Genomic DNA, 18,329 nt, shown 5'->3' on the forward strand with positions numbered 1-18,329 from the left:
CCTAGCTGTGTGGCGCAGTTTGTTTACCATCGATGCATGCTGCCTCCATTCGCATTGAGAGTACCTACCGACCGATCACTCACATATCGATAATGATTGACTCGCACCCTCCAGCGCAGCGGTACCACCTGCCTGCCTGCCTGTCTGATAATGATGATGCAAGACTGAACCTACCTCGGCTGTTGGCCACGGGAGCGCGTGTGAGCTACATCATCAGGATAAGGAAGAAATTAATCAGTCCCGTCCCGTCCCGTCCAATATAGGCTTATCGGTTTTTCGAATCATCATCGCCATGAGCCGAGGTGTGAACGTTCACACATAATTTACCCACATGATGCAAAATGCTCTCCATCGAGCACCAAGTGGCAAAGCCGTCGCTCAATCGCGCTCAATGACTGCGATTAAAACTGTTTTTTGGGAACCGAGCCATGTGAAATATACACATTTTAACCACATACAGCAGAAACTGGTCCAGGACGAGTGTGGCGTGGATGCATTTCGCAACTGATTGTTGTTGATCGAGTGTCACTTGTATAAATACAGTGTGGACCTACGAAAATATGCCGGGAACCTATAAAAAAGGCGAATTTCGTTTATTTTTGAATCATTCAACTTCAATTATGACCGGCTATGAATGTCAAGTGGGATCAATCCAATAAAAATGCGGTTGTACGTTTGCAATTTAAGCGGCTCGATAATTGCTGATGGCTCGCTGCTTAATCAGGAATCGGTTCCCCGTCACAGTATGTCTTCCGATTAGATTAGGTAATAATTCGTTTATGCCGATTGGCAATTTTCCCATGAGCTTATCAGTTGGACGAAAATGTATTATCTAACCGCGTTTTTGGCCGGCTTAGCTCAGTTTTGGTTCTCGCTTCGCGATGACACCTTGGAACGTATTAGTACTCTTTTGTGCCATTTCCGCAGTATCCGGATGGTATAGCCACCCCAGAGCCCGAGATGGGTACAGTTTGCCGGACTTGATCAGTACTGACGAAAAGTTCGAAGCTTACCAGCAGCGCCAGGATGCCGCAGTTAGGAACCCCATTGAAGCTCCCTACAGAATCCCCAATTACATCGTTCCATTCCACTACGGACTATGGCTTCGTACCGGAATCCACGAAGGCAACCTGACGTTCGACGGCCGCGCGGATTTGTACTTTAGGGTCACGAATCCGGTGCGAACGATTTATGTGCACAGCCGAGGACTCAACTTGATCAATACAGAACTGTACATGCTGCCTGGAGATGACTTGGATGGCGATCGTGTGCTTCTTGAAAGGCCTAGATATACAATCAACCAAAACCGGGAGTTTATAATCTTCTCATCGCAGCGTATTCTTGTACCGACCGAATCATACATTCTACACGTGGAATACTCCGCTGAGCTTAGAACTGATGACGATGGAATCTATGTTTCCACATACATGAATGAGAACAGAGTCCGGAGACACCTGATCGCAACTCAATTCCAAGCCATCAGCGCTCGGACGGCCTTCCCTTGCTTCGATGAACCAGCCCTGAAAGCAACTTTCAATTTGCAAATTGTCCACGCTGAAGAGTACAGTGCCGTTTCCAACACTCCAGTCATGGAGATTGAAGATTACGAAGAAGATGGCTTCCAAGATTACGTCACAACTAAGTTCGAGCGTACTCCTCGGATGTCCCCGTATCTTCTTGCTTTTCTTGTATCTGATTTTAAGTACATAGCTGAGGGCAATCAACGAGTGTTCACCCGTCCAAATGCGATCAACCAAACGGAATACGCGCTAGCCTCGGGACTGAGAACGCTTCAGGCCATGGATGAATACCTTGGCATCCCGTACACTACGCACATGAGTAAGTTGGACCAAGCGGCCATTCCGGACTTCGACGCTGGAGCAATGGAAAACTGGGGTCTCTGCAAGTACAGAGAATCCCTATTGCTGTTCGATCCTGCCGTGACGACTTATCGCACCCGCACGTGGATTGATACCATTATCTCTCACGAATACATCCATCAGTGGTTCGGAAATAAAATTACCAACGAATGGTGGAGCTATCTGTGGCTTAACGAAGGATTCGCTACCCTCTACGAATACTACGGTGCACATCTGGCTGCACCTGAAATGGAATACTTTGAGCTGTTCACTCTGGACGTTACCCAGTGGGCACTGGATGCTGATTCTCGCGAAGGAACCCGACCCATGAGCTTCAGCAATGGTGCCACCTTCTATGACATCTGGGATCTGTTCGACAGCATTGCCTACTCAAAAGCCGGAGCTGTCTTGAACATGTTCCGTGGTGTGCTTGGGGATGAAGTGTGGCGACTCATGAGCAGCGTTTACTTGTCCGATAACGAACTTGAAGCTGTCAATCCGAATGATTTGATTGCCGCAATGGAAGAAGCATCCAAAGATATGGACACTTTGCCCGAGGGAGTTTCAATGCGCGAATTCGTTGAAAGCTGGACTGAGCAGACTGGATATCCGGTGCTGGAGGTCCGTAGGAACTATCGCACCGATGAAATCATACTCTCCCAAGACCGATTCTTCAACAACAAAGTCGTAAATAATGATCCTACTGAATGGATCGTTCCATACAATGTGGTCAATCAATCCGCCGCCGATTTTGAGTTCCTGAACTGGGATTGGCTAACTGAACGAGCTGTCCGACTGTCAACAAACGTCCCAGATGATCGCTGGATTATGGTCAACAAGCTACAAACGGGATTCTATCGAGTCAACTACGACGTTCAAAACTGGTATCTTATCATCGACGCCTTGATTGCCAACTGGGCCAGCGTCCATCGCTATAATCGAGCCCAACTACTTGACGATGCGTTCCACTTGGCTCGTGCAAATCGCCTGGATATGGAAGTCTTCCTGGATTTGATGGTCTATTTGCAGAACGAAGTGGAATATCCCGCCTGGACTGCAGCAAGTCCGATCATCAGCTACTTCTACAACCGACTCCGCGGTACGCCCCATTACGAACACTTCCAACACTTCATTTACAGCTTGCTGGAACACGTCTACGGTACACTCTCGATCGACTCAGTCAGCGAGGATGAAACCAACCTGCACAAATTCTTGAAGCAAACCGTGTCCACTTGGGCTTGCAGGATTGAAAACGAGGACTGCCTGAACCGTACCCATACGTTACTGAGTGAAACCGTGGATCGGAGAGGGTTGGTCCACCCGGACATCAGTGCTGTCACGTACTGCTTCGGATTGCGTGGATCCACCGAGCGAGAGTTCGTTTACGTGTATGACGTGCTGAAAACATCGGACAATCAAGCTCTGCGGACGCTGCTGATCGATTCGCTGGGATGTTCGGACGACCGGACCGAGCTGAGAGCGTACCTTTACACCGCGGTGGGTGGTGAAATCCAAGTTAATTACACACCGGCCGAGCGCAGACGGGTCTTGAATGCGGTCATCGCCGGAAGCCGCGAGGGAGTGGACGTGATGATTGATTTCCTTGTCGATCTTTATGACTACGTGTTGCTGTGAGTAGTATATTGTTAAAATTTGCTGAAAGGTTTTCATTGAACACAAATTTTCTGTTTTAGTTATCTTGGACAAGGTATGCTGAACAGCTTGGTAGGAAGCATTGCCTCTAAAACCAACAATGAGGAAGAACTTGAAAGGGTAAGGCGTGGCGTCTTTGATCTATTAGACCTTAAAAATCTATTGCATTGCATTTCTTCCTTGAACAGTTGGAGCATCTTCTGGGATCGCTTGGCAGTAGCATTCCCCCGGCTGTGGCCAACTCGGCTCGTGCAACTGCCGCCAGAAATATGGCTTGGACTTCGTCTCGAGAAGGGCTGATCGTGACCAGTTTCCTGGAGAGTTTTAGCAACAACGAGCAACGGAAGAAGTGAGATTGTTTAACGTGAACTTCGGGAGCTGTAAACTTCCAATGGTAATGATGTATGATCGAAGAAGTTAATTGAAATAGAAAAATGTTCCAATCTATTGTTAACTGAGTGTATGTATTGGTTATGCTTCTTTTTGGCGTTACGTCTCCAGTGAATCCCTAAAGGTATCTCGGGAGAAAATCTTAAGAGGAAACAAACCATCATCCTTTACTAGAAAATCAAAAGCAGTTTTTTCGCTGAAATCACAACCAATGGTAATGAAACTTTATCACTGTACTCTACTCAGCATCTGGATAGCAGTGAAATAATTTACATTGACGGTTTTTGGATTTCTAGCAAAACTGCTTTTGAATAATTGATGATTGCTGATGACTGAATGATGGTTATTTGAGCCTTAATGGAATCCTAAAGAACTATCTTAGAGAGAGGGAGGAGGGGAAAAATTGATGAAGGAATAATGAAGAAATCTTTGGAGAAATTCCCGAAGGAACCCAGGATGGAACCCCAGAAAGAAACCCTAAAGGTCTGAAGATAGAAATCCCTGAAGAAGTTTCTGAAAGAATCTCGAGTGAAAGGAATCCCTGAAGAGAGCTCCCGCCGAGCTGACTTCAGTGTACAAAAGTCACGTCTGCTATTTGCCCTCAGGCGTAGTAATCAACCCAAAAAAAAACCCCGAAAAGCTGCTCTGGACGCCGAGTGGACGAGACGCGTTTCAACTCCAAATTACTTTAAAAAAAAACGATCTGCTAACTCTACTGCCGAACGTCCTGTGTCAGTTCCGCCAGCTTCCTTTAATCACTGAAAATTCGTTGAAAAAAAATCCTATAGAAATCAATACAGTAATGTTGGAAAGAATTCTAGAAAGAATTCCTGAAATAATTTGGGAGGAATCTCTAATGGGAACGACGGGAGAAAACCATCTAAAAATTTAGGGAGGAATACCCCGAAATACCCAAAAGGAATTCCGGAAGAAATCAATGAAAGATTCACGGAAGGAATTCCCAACGGAATCTTGAAAGATCCCCGAAAGAAATCAATTAAGAAATCCTGGGAGGAATCAGTTTTAGAAACCGAGAGACATGAACTTTTAACTCCACAATGCTTCGCAAACCTCACTCTTTTCATTTATTATGCATCGCAGCTTACTATGTATTCACTTCTGATTATTCACTGCTCACTTCTCACACCTCACTGATTTACACTCTTTACTCCAGATTGATTTTCATTGATCCCTCACAGCTCCACACTTATCAATGCTCAGTCTTCACTGCTCACTCCTCACTCCAAACTACTTACTATTCACTCCTAACTTGTATTCACTCTTCACTCTTCACTGTTCACTTATCCTTATTCACTCATCATTCCTGATTCCTCATTCTTTTACTGCCTGTTCCCTACAGTTCATTTCGCACTCTTCACAGCTCATTTCTCACTTCTCACTCTTCACTGTTCATTCTTTACCCTTCACTGCTAACTTCTCCCTGCTTCACCTTCTTATTGTTAATCACTGCTTACTTCTCACTTTGCATTGCTTACTTTTTCCTCCTAACTTTTCACTGCTCATTCCTCTCTTCTACTGATTTCTCGATCTTCAATGCTCACTCCTCATCTCCATTTGCTCACATGTCACTCTTCAATGCACACTAATTAGTAACTACTGCTTACTCATACTACTTAATGCTCATTCCTCGCTGCCCAATACTTCTCACTGTTGTACACCCCTCAATTTAAAGTTTTCATTATTCACTTCTCACTTCTCCTCACTAATCACAGCACTGCTCACTAGGCCCTGTTTAATTGTCACTCCCCACTACCTCACACTCTTCAAAGGCTACAACTCACAGCTTAGTCAAATTTCTCATTGGACATTCTACACATCTCACTTCGTACACTTCATTATTTTCGGATAGGCTTGTTCTCAAGTAACCACGCATCTCAAGCCATAATGCATGCATAAATACGGGGTATATAGGGCAAGCATCACTCTGTATGTACTGTACAATAGAAGTTGAACTAAAGTGGGAAAGGGCCCAAATATGGTCACATTATAGCTAACTTCAATTTGGCTTTATTGGGGCCCTTGTCATTTTAAATTCAAATTCAATTGCACATACAGAGTAATGTTTGCCCTATATTACGACTTGAGCAGCTTGGTTACTTGAACATGCAGGGCCGGATTTACAATTGTGGGGGCCCGGGCCACAGTTTTGTGGGGGCCCTTTATATAGAGGATATATTTTTGCCCATATAACTTTAAATAAATCTAAAAAATATTTATCTTTTGTCAAATATGTTAATGAAGGAAGGTATTAATGTCGTTTGGGAAGAATTTGAATCTAAAACCAAAGACAGAGCTAAGAATGGTGTTAATATTCACTTAAGTTATTCATAACAGATTCGAAATTCTAGCGTAAAATATGATGTAAAAAATGCTTTTCACAAATGCATTCACGGCATTAAATTCCAGATTAAGTGGAAATCCATGCCAGAGTTCATAGACAAACTGTAAGCAGAATTAATGGCTGAAATTTTGAAGACATTTCTAGAAAATGTCATTTGTAGCACAAACAGTGTTGTCATTTTTGCGAAAAGAATTTCTAATGGATCCCTGCTGCAATCTCTGGGGCAGTTGGTGTTCGATCACCATGACGAAAGAAAACTTAACAAAAACTTGTTCTAACGCGACTGCTAGGGAAGGTTCTGGCGACTTCCCAAAAGATTTTTTACAAAACTGTGGAATCAAAGAGGAAATTATAATAAAAATTGCCTTATGGAATTTCTGATTTAATTCTAAATAAAAGTTTCTGTTAAATTTCGTGAAAATATTTAGCAGAGAACCCGGATAAATTTTAAGCCGATTTCTCCACAAATTTCTTTCGACATTTTCTCTAGGATTTATAAGTTCGCCATGGATTCATCCTCATTTCACTTTTTGACTCGGCAATTTTTAGACTTTTTCAGTTCCTCTAGAACTTAATCAAAGATTTTCTACTGGGTTTCTGGAAATTTTTCATAAGCAATTGTACCAAAAAAAAAGAATGGTTGTAAGTTTTTTTGGCGAAATTCAAAATTTTATAAATAGCTGGATAAATAGTTGTAGTATCTCTTTAAAGTTTTTATGACAAAAATAAAATTTTTTTTTCGCGAAGTGAAATTTTGTGGGGGCCTCTGAAATGTGGGGGCCCGGGGCCTTGGCCCCCCTGCCCCCCCCCCCCTAAATCCGGCACTGTGAACATGCGACAGTTTATAATGACAAAACAGAATTTGCGACAAATTAACTTGATGTTGTATTCATAGAGTTAACAAATTATACAAACCGAGAGAGCAACGCCTATGGTAAATTAAATTCATTACGAAATCATGTATTCATGCATATTCTGCCTGTTTCTACTGCAATACATTTTGAAATTTGCATTTTGATGACGTTTGAGCATTTTCAATAAGGCTAATTTGCCCCATTGAGGGCCCCTCCTGATTACACCACTGGCCCATCACCCGAAAGACTTTGGATTTATTCATATTTCCACATGTAGAATGCAACAAAAATAGTCCGGTTGAAATCCCCGGGGGACGCCATCGTAACCTTCCCTTGTCAGTAGTATGTCCGCATGGAGGAAGTCATCCTATTTAACCAGTCCGTTGTAGCCAGATCATGGCAGTGGATAACACGGAGCTGTTAGTCAGATAATCCTTTGGTACTATTTCTGTACGTAGTTGACTCAGAACCTCCAAATATGACGAATTGTAAGTAGTTGTGAGGGACATTATCGCCAGAACATTTAGAACGGTGGCAAAGCTGTACACCCGACTGAAACACGAAGCATCAAAGTTCGGACTGGTAGTGAATGCCTCAGGAACAAAGTACATGCTGGTAGGCGGAATCGAACACGACCGGATCCGTCTGGGTAGTAATGTTTCGATAGACGGGGATTCCGAGGTGGTGGAGGAATTCGTCTACCTCGGATGTTTACTGACGGCTGACAAAAACGTAAGTCGTGAGATTCGAAGGCGCATCATCAGCGGAATTTGAGCCTACTACGGGCTTCAGAAGAAGCTGCGGCCTAAAAAGATTCATCCACGCACCAAATGCACCATGTACGAAACGCTAATAAGACCGGTGGTCCTCTATGGACACGAGACATGGACTATGCTCGAGGAGGACCTGCAAGCACTCGGAGTTTTCGAGCGACGCATGCTAAGGACGATCTTCGGCTTGCAGGAGAATGATGTGTGACGAAGAAGGGTAAACCAAGAGCTCGTTGCACTTCACGGCGAACCCAGCATCCAGAAGGTGGCCAAAGCCGAAAGGATACGATGGGCAGGGCATGTTGCAAGAATGCTGGACAACAACCCTGCAAAGTTGGTGTTCGCTACAGATCCGGTTGGCACAAGAAGGCTTGGTGCGCAGAGAGCACGTTCGGCTGACCAGGTGGAGAGTGATCTAGTGAGCATTGGACGTGACCGAGGATGAAGAACGGCAGCCATAAACCGAGTATTGTGGCGTACTGCACGTTTATTGTTGATTATGTCTTGTCTTATTTATGTGATTCTTAGGGTGGGCCCGCGCCGTCGCTCCGCTCGCAGCGTCGTCGCAACCGATGGTGGAGATGAGGGGCGCCGATGCCGAAATGTAGTGGGACGTCTTGGCACACGCGGCGAAGAGCTTCACAAGCGACGGTTCTTCAAGATACTGACGGATTTTGGCACTCGGGCACTCGCGGAAGGGGTGGTAAGGGCGATGACGTTGTCCGAGTGGTCTCGACACACGCAACGGCAATAGGGTCTCAGATGGATCCATGGGCGGCGATATGGACGACGGGTAAATACCCCCCGTCCAGGAGTTGGTGTCTACTACCTATGAGGGCTTCGTGGTCACCAAAGTAAACGAGGTCTTCTTCTGTGCGGCGTATCCGTGGTGGCCGATCGAGCAGTTCACGCAGATGCTGAAGTTTATGACGACCGTGCTGACAGGGCGAAGACCGGTGGTAATAGCGGGTAACTTTAATGTCTAGGCCATGAAATAAGGAAACCGTTTCACGAACCAGTGGGGTCAGATCCTGCTAGAGACACTGGCCATACTAGATGTCGACCTGTCCAATGTTAGTCGAAGCGGTGCGGAGTCGATTATTGACGTTACTTTTTGTAGTCCTGGCCTAACAAGTAGTTCGAACTGGAGAGTAGACGATAGTTACACTCACAGCGATCACCTGGCGGTTCGCTACAGTATCGACTACAACAACAGCAGGCAGCGGGTAGAGGAAGAGGCGGCTAGGCGGTGCTCACCCTAGAAATGGGAGACCACCAGCTTACGGGCTTGCTAACGGGTGAATTCAGGCGATAACGGACCTGCGCCACGCCTGCCTACGAGCTAGGTGGCGGATGTAGCGAGTACGATCAGAAGAGGAGCGAAACGAACGGCGGTGGTGTTCGCCGTCTCAAAGCCGCGCTAAATTCCGAGATAAGCAAAAATGCCTGCTTTGAGGGTCTCTGTCAGAGTGCCAATGCGAATCAATGGGGGTGATGCCTATAGGATCATGATGACCAAGACGAGAGGTGTAATGGTTCCTACAAAGCAATCTCCATAGATGTTGAAGGGGATCATCCGGGGACTTTTTTCGCGCCATGACCCTAGTCCTTGGCCTCCTTTCGTAGCAAAGCCGGGGATTAGCGCTGGCGATGAGAAGTGGGTCACCGATATGGAACTTGAGGGAATAACAAAGTCCCTTAGTGTAGGTAAGATTCCAGGACCGGACGAAGTTCCGAACCTGGCCTTAAAAGTAGCTATTCCAGAGGCTCCCGAGAGGTTCAGATCTGCTACGCAGAAATGCCTGCACGAGGGGCTTTTCCCAGAAATATGAAAGAGGCAGAGCCTGGTTCTATTGCCAAAGGCGGGGAAACCAGCCGGAGACCTGCCGGCATATAGACCAATATGTCTTCCGGAGTAAGACTTCCGGAAGAAGAGGTTGACCGTAGACGCCAGCCTGTCGGTTACATAAACCGCCGAGATAGCGCTCTTCCGTTAAAGAAGGGGAATTCGTTACTGTGCACTAGTGACCCTGGATATAAATAGTGCCAGTTGGCCGGCATTTGCCAATGCGCTCCTGCGTCTGGGGATATCCGGGTACCTTACAAGATTCTTGGAAGTTACTACCAGAATCGAGAAGCAGTTCACAACGCAGAGATGGATCGGAGGTTCTTTCACACAACCTCAGGAGTCCCTCAAGGTTCCATCCTGGATCCGGTGTTATGCAATGTCATGTACGACGAGGTGTTGAGGTTAGAGTTCCCGGTGAGGGTGGAGATCGTCGGCTTCGCTAAATATGTTACACTGGAAGTCTACAGTCAATCGATCGAAGAAGTGGAGTTGACTGCTGCCTACTCGATCAAGATTGTGGAGGCGTAGATGAGATCCAAGAAACTGGAGTTGGTTTACTACAAAACTGAGGTGGTGATGGTGAACAACCAGAAGTCGGAGCAGCAAGCGATGATCAGTGTAGTGTAGACTATTGCACTATCACGTCGAAGCGCTCCGTCAAACACTTGGGTGTGATGATCGCTCACCTTCGGGAACCACGTTGATTACCCCTGCAAAAAAAACTCCACAGCTATAGTGGCACAGTCCCGGATGATGTCCAATAGATGTGCTGTGTACGCCAGTAAGCGCAAGCTTCTGGCTAGTGTCGCAGCGTCCATACTAAGGTATGGTGGCCCGGTGTGGGGCACAGCGCTAAGTACCGAAAGCTACCGCTGCAGCGCGTTGTAAGCTGGAAAGTACTTACAGGCTGATGTGTCTGAGAGTTGCGAGCGCGTACCGACCCGACGTGCTCTGCGTCATCACTGGTATGGTGCACCCTTATCTTGAAGGACACAGAGTGCTATGAAATGCGCGGCACAAGAGGCATACGCAGGAGTGACAGGATGGCTTCCATGGTCAAATGGCAACACGTGTGGGACAGTTCCACCAAAGGAAAGTGGAGCCATAGGTTGATCCCGAGGGTAGACATTTAGTTGGATTAACAGGCGCCATGGGGAAGTAACATTCCACCTGATTCAGGTCCTTTCAAGCCATGGCTGCTTCCGACAGTATCTACATCGTTTCCGTCCAGCGGGTTCTCCCGAATGTCCGGTTTGTGTTGGTTTAGAGGAAACGGCGGAACACGTTTTGTTCGTGTGCCCGCGTTTGCGCACAATGCGTGACCGCATGCAGGCTTGATAATCCTCCTCGAAATCAAAAGAGTTTTACAATAGCTCTAGAGCACTGTTTTGCTTTTGCCTCGTCGCGAGGGAGCGAACGAACCCCAAACAGAGAGGCAATAAAAACTGAGCGAGGAAGAGGGGAACGAAAAAAGAGCCGATGATTATTTCGGGTTTTTGAGTGCGATTTTCGCCTCGAGAGTATTTCTTTGTATGGAAGTGGAACTCGCGAGAGCTTTTTGAGTGTGAGTGGACGTGAGAAACACAACAAGCAATTATGAGTGTTGGACAAACTCCTCGCTGCGCGGCAAGCTCGCGCTCGGTGCTGTTGAGGATTTGCGTTGTGATTTCTGAGTTTTATTTTCACTCCTCAGAAAATCGCCGAAATCGCTTCCTCATTTTCTCGCGAGGGAGTTTCTGCCAAGCCTGACCGCATGCTTGCAACATGCGGAGAGGGCACAACTCCGGACAATCTTGTCCAGAGGATGTGTAGGGATGAGTTTGGCTGGAATGCCGTTTCGGCTATCACCCACATCGTCTTGGAGCAACAGAGGAGGTGGCGCATGGACTCGGATAATGGCTAGCTCAGACGCGACACAAGAGATGGTTCAGGGGTTCGGAGTCGGTTTTGTAGGTCATACCGGTGCCCTGCAATCGATATCGACCCTTAAAGCGATTAAGTGGACGCGCAGAGAACATCCTGGTAGCGTTGCTGTCGTGGCGTCGGTCTACTGGGTTGGATCCGAGCCCGCGGTTGGAAAGGAATACCCGGTTAGGTCCGGGCAGGTGAAGACTACTGTCAGCAACCATCTGGTGCAGCTGATAAGGCCTGAAGGGCCTGAGTGATACCCTTGCCTTCAGCAGGTCAGATCGGGTTGCATGTAGGCATCAGATCTTGATGCCTGCAAAACAGTTGGACGTGGGGTTGACGCTGCCCGCCTTCCGAGGACAAAGGGAGTGGTGAGGCTATGCACCAGCATGCTATCGTGGTGGACTCTCCAAAGGGAGACATCGATGTTCGTTGCTGCAGGCTACGCAGCCTACCCTTGAGGGTGCGATGTGCACTAGCCCCTCTCTGCAGCTATGTCTTCTTGGTGGTTCCGGAGAGACGTAGGGTTTGACGACCGAGAGAGTGTGTTTAGTGGGTTGAGGAGAAAGTAATCCTGACTTTTACTTTTGTTGTAGAAGACAGCCGACAAGCTAAAACCGTATTCAGCAGAGAGCCAGGAGGGGCCATCGGCATCGTGGAAGGCCGCTTACACGTTGTTTTTTTTTTTGTAGTTGAGGCTGACCTAAGGACCTAACGCACCATTTTAAATTGATCTGCCCTCGTTCGGGAAATGATTTGAACACTAACCCTGATTGTTCCTAATTCTAGTACATAATATTCTTTCTTGTTCCCCATTCTTCCAAACACACGCTGTTTGATTGGCATCTGATCAAAACACAACATCCATCCGTCACTTCAAGTGCAACTCTTCAACCCTTACCAACGGCAACGATACAGTGAATCACGAAATAAATCACAATAATAACGTTACGAGCCCATCACTCAACACCGGCCATCAGTCAAGTGGCGAGTGAGTAAGTGTCGCAGCGATTGCACTCTTCATCACCCATCGCCATCAGCATCGTCCGCATACTCTATCCTGGGATGGGAGTCGGTTAATTGAAACATCAAAGGGCCGTCCTGCGATACCGAGACTCGGCGACGCAGTTTTTTTTTTGTTCGGATTATGTATGTATCACAATTGCATCAGACCCCGGCATTTTCCCCCTTTTCCGCGCTGTTTGTTCCAGTAACAGTTTGGAACAGTTTTTTTTCAACGAAGCAGACGAAACAACTTCAATGAGGGTAGGTACCTACATTGCATTGCGTAGCTGGTTACGCGGGAAAAAAGAAGGGTCTACTGCGAGTCTCGGAAGCTGAAGCAGTGTGACAAATTGTAATGTGCTAATAACTGTTCATTTGAATGCTGATGGGTGACAAATAAACACTCGTTGCATTTTTTGTGCTCGTGAGCAGGACAATAATGGACTGAATGGGGAACAAATTATTTTAAAAAGGCTACTTATCAATTGAATCCGGATTTTGTTTCTGGTAACGATTTGATGAGTTGATCTGTGTTTGGTATTTAAGAGGTTTACATCCTCTTTGTTGAGTTTAAACGTGAATACGATTCATTTATGTGCAGAATATTTCTGGAATGAAGAAGATTAAAGATAGGAATTAAATACTAGAACCAAAAATTTAAAATATATTCAATAAAGACAACATAAAGGATAGAACGTAGAAAAATAAATCCAATAGAAAGAAAAAAATAAGATAGGAACTAGCAAATAGGCAGATCGAAAACAGAAGATATGATAGAACGAAGGAGATATGAAGGAACAGATTGAAGGTGAAGGGTATACTGATGCATTTGTCTTTGAAGATAAACTCCTCCAATAAAAATCAAACGTTACTGTATGTGCATCCAGTTAACCGCTTAGTGCTTATAAACACAGCCACGTTTACTTCGCTCAAAGAACCGGAAATGGACATGTTGTTGGTGGCTTCCGAAAAAGCTCCCGAGAGACTCCAAGTCTAAAGAAAACCGCACGGCTGCTGGTTGCTGTTTCCTTTTGGCCCCGTAAATAACAAACATACATCATATCAGAAAACAAGTGGCCCAACATCCGAGAACGAACAAGACCGAGAAGAGAACCATTACCTACCTTGTCGAGGTGGTGGTTCTTCTCCGGAGTTGTAGGATTTGTAGGCCCGCAAGGATCAACAGTCAGTGCACAGGAAGAATTAATGCTTTTTAGGTTCGCTCTGTACATATTTAGGAAGTGTACTGTATGTTCTGTTCCATCCGGGGTTCTTGGTGGTCTTCCGACGACGACGACGACGACGACGAAGTACGGAAGAACGAATGAGCCACCGGGTCCACCGGAGCATATATTTGTGATGGATGTTTATTTGCCAGCAATATTTATAAAGCCACATTACGGCATGTATTCGTCTTTTTCCAGTCTAGAGAGACGGATGATGCAATGTGCGACTCGAATGCAAAGCGGACTGCCGCTACTCTTTGGGAAACACATTTTGAATGTAGTTAGATCAGTCAAGAATTATACGTTTTGAGGTCGGTTCACTCCTCGAAGGTAGGTAGATTTACACTCGAAAGTGAACCTGCAATGCAAAATTTCTGCAATGTATGTAGTTCTTTGGTGTACTGTTTCCATTGTTTCCAACTTCACTCAACATTTGTATCAGTGATTGTGATGTAGGGTGTGAACTTGGGATCTTGGAGGGCTACCGATCACTCCGTTGAATATACGCCGAGTGAAATGTTCTTCTTCAATGGACCAGGTCCTGTGTCAATTGCTTCGGCTTCCTGCACGTTCAGTACTTTTAGGCCCTTTTCAAACTACTTCTTCAAACAGCCAGCTTGTGCGCGGCCTGGAAAGGAGTCGCCGGCATCTCCCTGCTTTTCTACTGAAAATTATCTAAGTCAGTCTACCGTGTGAATAAGAAGCTTTACCCAACACTTCGATATCGGAATAGCTGGCTCAGGGTCAATGAAGTCAAGTGATGCTCCAGTGCGAGCTAAATCATCAGCCAATTCATTTCCAGCGATGGAAGAATGGCCAGGTACCCATACAAGGCGAACAGCGTTTGCTGAATTCAGCTCCTCGATTTGAGTTCGACAAGCGATAACTATCTTCGACCTGGAGTTGGTCGAAGCAAGTGCTTTAATAGCAGCTTGGCTATCTGAACAGGAGTATATTACACATAAGAACAAAGACTTCGGCCAGAAAAACGGTGCAGTGTCTATCAAGTGAGTAAGATTGATACAGCCTTAGCTCACGGGAATAAACACTAGCACCTGCTCGACCTTCGATGAGGGAGCCATCAGTGTAACATACGATGCCGTCTGAAATACTTCTCTCCAGATATCCAGATGTCAACTCTTCCTGGGAAGGGAATTTCGTGGAAAATATCCTATATGGGGGAAATTACAAGCAATTGTAAGATCACTTGGAGCAAGGACAATTTTGTCCCAATTCAGCAAAAGTGGAAACAACGAGGTGTGTGTTGAACTGCGGTTCACAGGTGTTTCCTCTAGTAGACGAATACCCGTAGACGGTAAGCGCAAAAAAGTGCTTCTTGTTTGAGATGAATGTGTAGTAGGGAAACGTCAAAGAGAACTTCTAGCGCTGCCGTGGGAGTTGAAGAGAACGCTCCAGACATCGTCATTAAGCACATCCATTCGCCCTTTTGCCACCACACAAGACATCCATAGGCCGATATTGGCCGTACAACGGTTGGGTAAATCCATTTGATATACTTGGGTTTTAGACCCCAAGTTATACCAAATATTCACCGGCATTGCCTGAAGACCATACAATCTTTCTTAATTCTGAATATGAGGTTTTTTCTTAATATAAGGCTTCCAGGAAGGTTTGGAATCGAGAATGACTCCAACGTACTTTACCTGTTCAGTCACATCGAAAGCGGTAATAAGACTCCCCCTTGGAGGCATCCACAAACACTCAATTTCTTAATCGCCAATTGACGCAGTGTCGAGTAGAGATGTCGGTTTTTGAGCATTTGGTGAATCCAATTGGAAATCATTGGAGATATAGCATGACTCCATATGGCTTCCAATAAGGCATCGAAAGACTTATTGTCAAAGGCACCCTCGATATCTAAGAAAACACCCAAATAAGATTTCTTTTGAGCGAATGCTTTCTCGATATCGCAAACAACCTTGTGTAAGAGTCACAGTGGACTTACCAGATTGGTAGGCATGTTGGTTCACATGAAGAGGCATGTTGGCCAGATGAACATCACGGATGTGATGATCAACAATGCGTTCTAAACAATTCAGAAGAAAAGAGGTCAAACTAATAGGTCTAAAACTCTTTGCTTCTTCATACGACGCACGACTCAGTTTCGAAATGAACTTCACAGTAATATCCCACCAAGATTTGGGAATATATCCTGTAGCAAAACTGCAAACAAGTTTTTTTTTTTCAAAACATTTTTGAAATAAAAAAATCCCTTCTGCAGCAAAATAGGATAAATCCCATCTGCTCCAGGAGATTTGAAAGGAGCAAAGCTATAAAGCGCCCACTCAATCGCTTCTATAGTTACAATACTCAGAGCCGAAGCCAGGGAATCATAACTACAAGAAAAGACATCAGGTTCATCCGAAGATGTAATGTCCACACATCCAGGGAAGTGTGTGCTGAATGAGCATTCCAGAACTTCCTCATCAGAGGAAGTCAGATCGCTATTTGGCAAAAGAAGTTCGTTCACTCGGAAGTCCTTAGATTTCGCAAGGATTTTGTTTAACCGACTGACTTCACTCAAACTGGAAACATTTGTACAAAGGTTTTTCCTGCCGGATCGTTCAGCAGACTGGAGAGCTTTCCTGTAGGCCTTGCGAGCCGACCTGAAAGCCTCCGAATCAGGCGAACGTCGTCTGTTCCAACTCTTTCTATATTGTTTCCTGAGTTTCGCCAGATCAGAGTTCCACCAAGGGGTTCCTCTTGTGATCTTCACAGACCGTAGAGGACATGCTTCTTCAAAAGCTTCCATGATGAAAGTCGTTGTAGTATCAACGGCATCATCCAAATCACTTGGAGTGTCAATGGATGGTGAGTATCCATGAAATTTGGCCGCAACTCAATCAGTAAAAAGACCCCAGTTTGGTGACCGGGGATTCCTGAAACGCAAAATTTGTGAAGTTACATTTCTTCATCTGACACATGCCAATTGATCCGCTCGTAACTAATTCTACTAAAGCAAAGTGTTATGTCTAACACATCCTCTCTAGCAGATATCATGAAGGTTGGGCGATTGCCTATGTTAAGTAATTCAAAATCTGTACTACTTAAGTACTCCATCAAACTGGAGCCTCTCAAGTTAATGTCTGAGCTCCCTCAGATAATATGGTGAGTATTAGCATCACTGCCACCAATTAGCGGAACGCTTTTTGAAGTGCAGTATGCGATGACTTGTTTGAAAGCATCCGTAGGGGATGGTTCATCATGCGGTAAATAAACCGAACAATAGACTGAGGTTTCCAACAGATACATAAATTGTGACAGCACTTACATCTCTGGTGATTAGTTCACAGATGAGTGTAGCAACGACCGCGTTGTTGACAAGCACACAGGCTCGAGGCATGACACGCGAGTTTTCCATTTCATGTTTACTGAAAGTAGCAAACACCGGGTTCACAAGGTTTCCAAGACAGACCTTACGAAAGTAAGGTTCTTGGGCCAAGGCCACTTGTTCTGAACCATTTTGCAAAAGTCTGCAAAGATTGATCGTTGCTGTTCTTTTATGCTGAAGATTTATCTGAGCTTTCCTAACCGTAGCCACTACTTGAAAACTGTGTGGAAAATTACGCTTCGTTGCTTGTAATTCCACATAGGCTGCCAAACATGCACAGCACAGGTAAACGAAGTGCATTTCAGCAAACATTGAGGTGAGTTAGATTGCCATTATGATTAATTAGCTTGTTTCATAAGTAGTATTTTGTTTAAGTATGGCTCGATAATCAAATGGTCATTAGTTTGACACTGAGATTGCAAGAACCGTATTTTTTTCGAATATTATTAAGTCGCATAAGATGCTTCATTATGTCGCAATAGTGCACACCGTACATCACATTAGATATCGCTTCAAGTCATATAGCGTTATTATTGTTCCGCTAAAGGGTGTACGGAATCAAATTGCGCCACAGAAAATAGTGTATAACTTTTGATTGCATGCATCAAAATTAAAATTAAAATAAAATTTGTATTTCATAGATCTTTCTCTAGGAACAAAAATACTGAACCGATTGCAATGATTTTTTTTTTCTGTAAGTGGATTATGTATGTAGGAGTATTGTTTGAAAGTTTGTAACCGTTAGTTCCAAGGTAGTCTTGTGGCTCCACCACAATTATAAATTTTCCCAATTTCCTTTCCTAGATTCCCCCTCAATACGCCCCTGGTAAATATTCCCCATTAAACTTCGGGTCTGTGACACTCATGGTAAGCGTGTGAGCGTATGAGAATGTCGCGCTCTCATAAGCAGAGCTGTCATGTTGCGAGTGTCACTGAGGTCTAGCAGTTAGAAGATCGGGGCAAAACATTACCTCGCCCTTTGTGTTCTCGCCGATAGATGGTGCGCACCTCGTTAATGGAATAGGGTGTGACACAAAAATTAAAAACATAAATGTTTGATATTAAAAAAAATGTTAAATGTTTGTACCGTCGCCTATAAAA

At 45.1% G+C, this 18,329-nt stretch overlaps 1 protein-coding gene across 1 annotated transcript; it reads left to right on the plus strand.

Annotated features, from left to right (window-relative positions):
* The first annotated feature begins 633 nt into the window (after positions 1 to 633).
* On the plus strand, positions 634 to 3,965 carry LOC109399012 (aminopeptidase N-like). The gene is made up of 3 exons (XM_019671457.4): positions 634 to 3,490; positions 3,554 to 3,632; positions 3,701 to 3,965. Exons 1-3 carry the CDS (start codon positions 882 to 884, stop codon positions 3,863 to 3,865), a joined length of 2,853 nt encoding a protein of 950 aa, XP_019527002.2. The 5' UTR covers positions 634 to 881; the 3' UTR covers positions 3,866 to 3,965.
* The last annotated feature ends 14,364 nt before the right edge of the window (positions 3,966 to 18,329 follow it).

This window comes from Aedes albopictus, chromosome 1, assembly GCF_035046485.1.
Source record: "Aedes albopictus strain Foshan chromosome 1, AalbF5, whole genome shotgun sequence".
NCBI lineage: Eukaryota > Metazoa > Arthropoda > Insecta > Diptera > Culicidae > Aedes > Aedes albopictus.

Excerpts from the sequence above, each read along its gene's own strand:
- LOC109399012 (XM_019671457.4), top strand. The coding sequence starts at position 882 with ATGACACCTTGGAACGTATTAGTACTCTTTTGTGCCATTTCCGCAGTA. Across the intron at positions 3,491-3,553 it reads CTTTATGACTACGTGTTGCT|TTATCTTGGACAAGGTATGC; the intron begins GTGAGTAGTATA and ends TTTCTGTTTTAG. Across the intron at positions 3,633-3,700 it reads ATGAGGAAGAACTTGAAAGG|TTGGAGCATCTTCTGGGATC; the intron begins GTAAGGCGTGGC and ends TTCCTTGAACAG.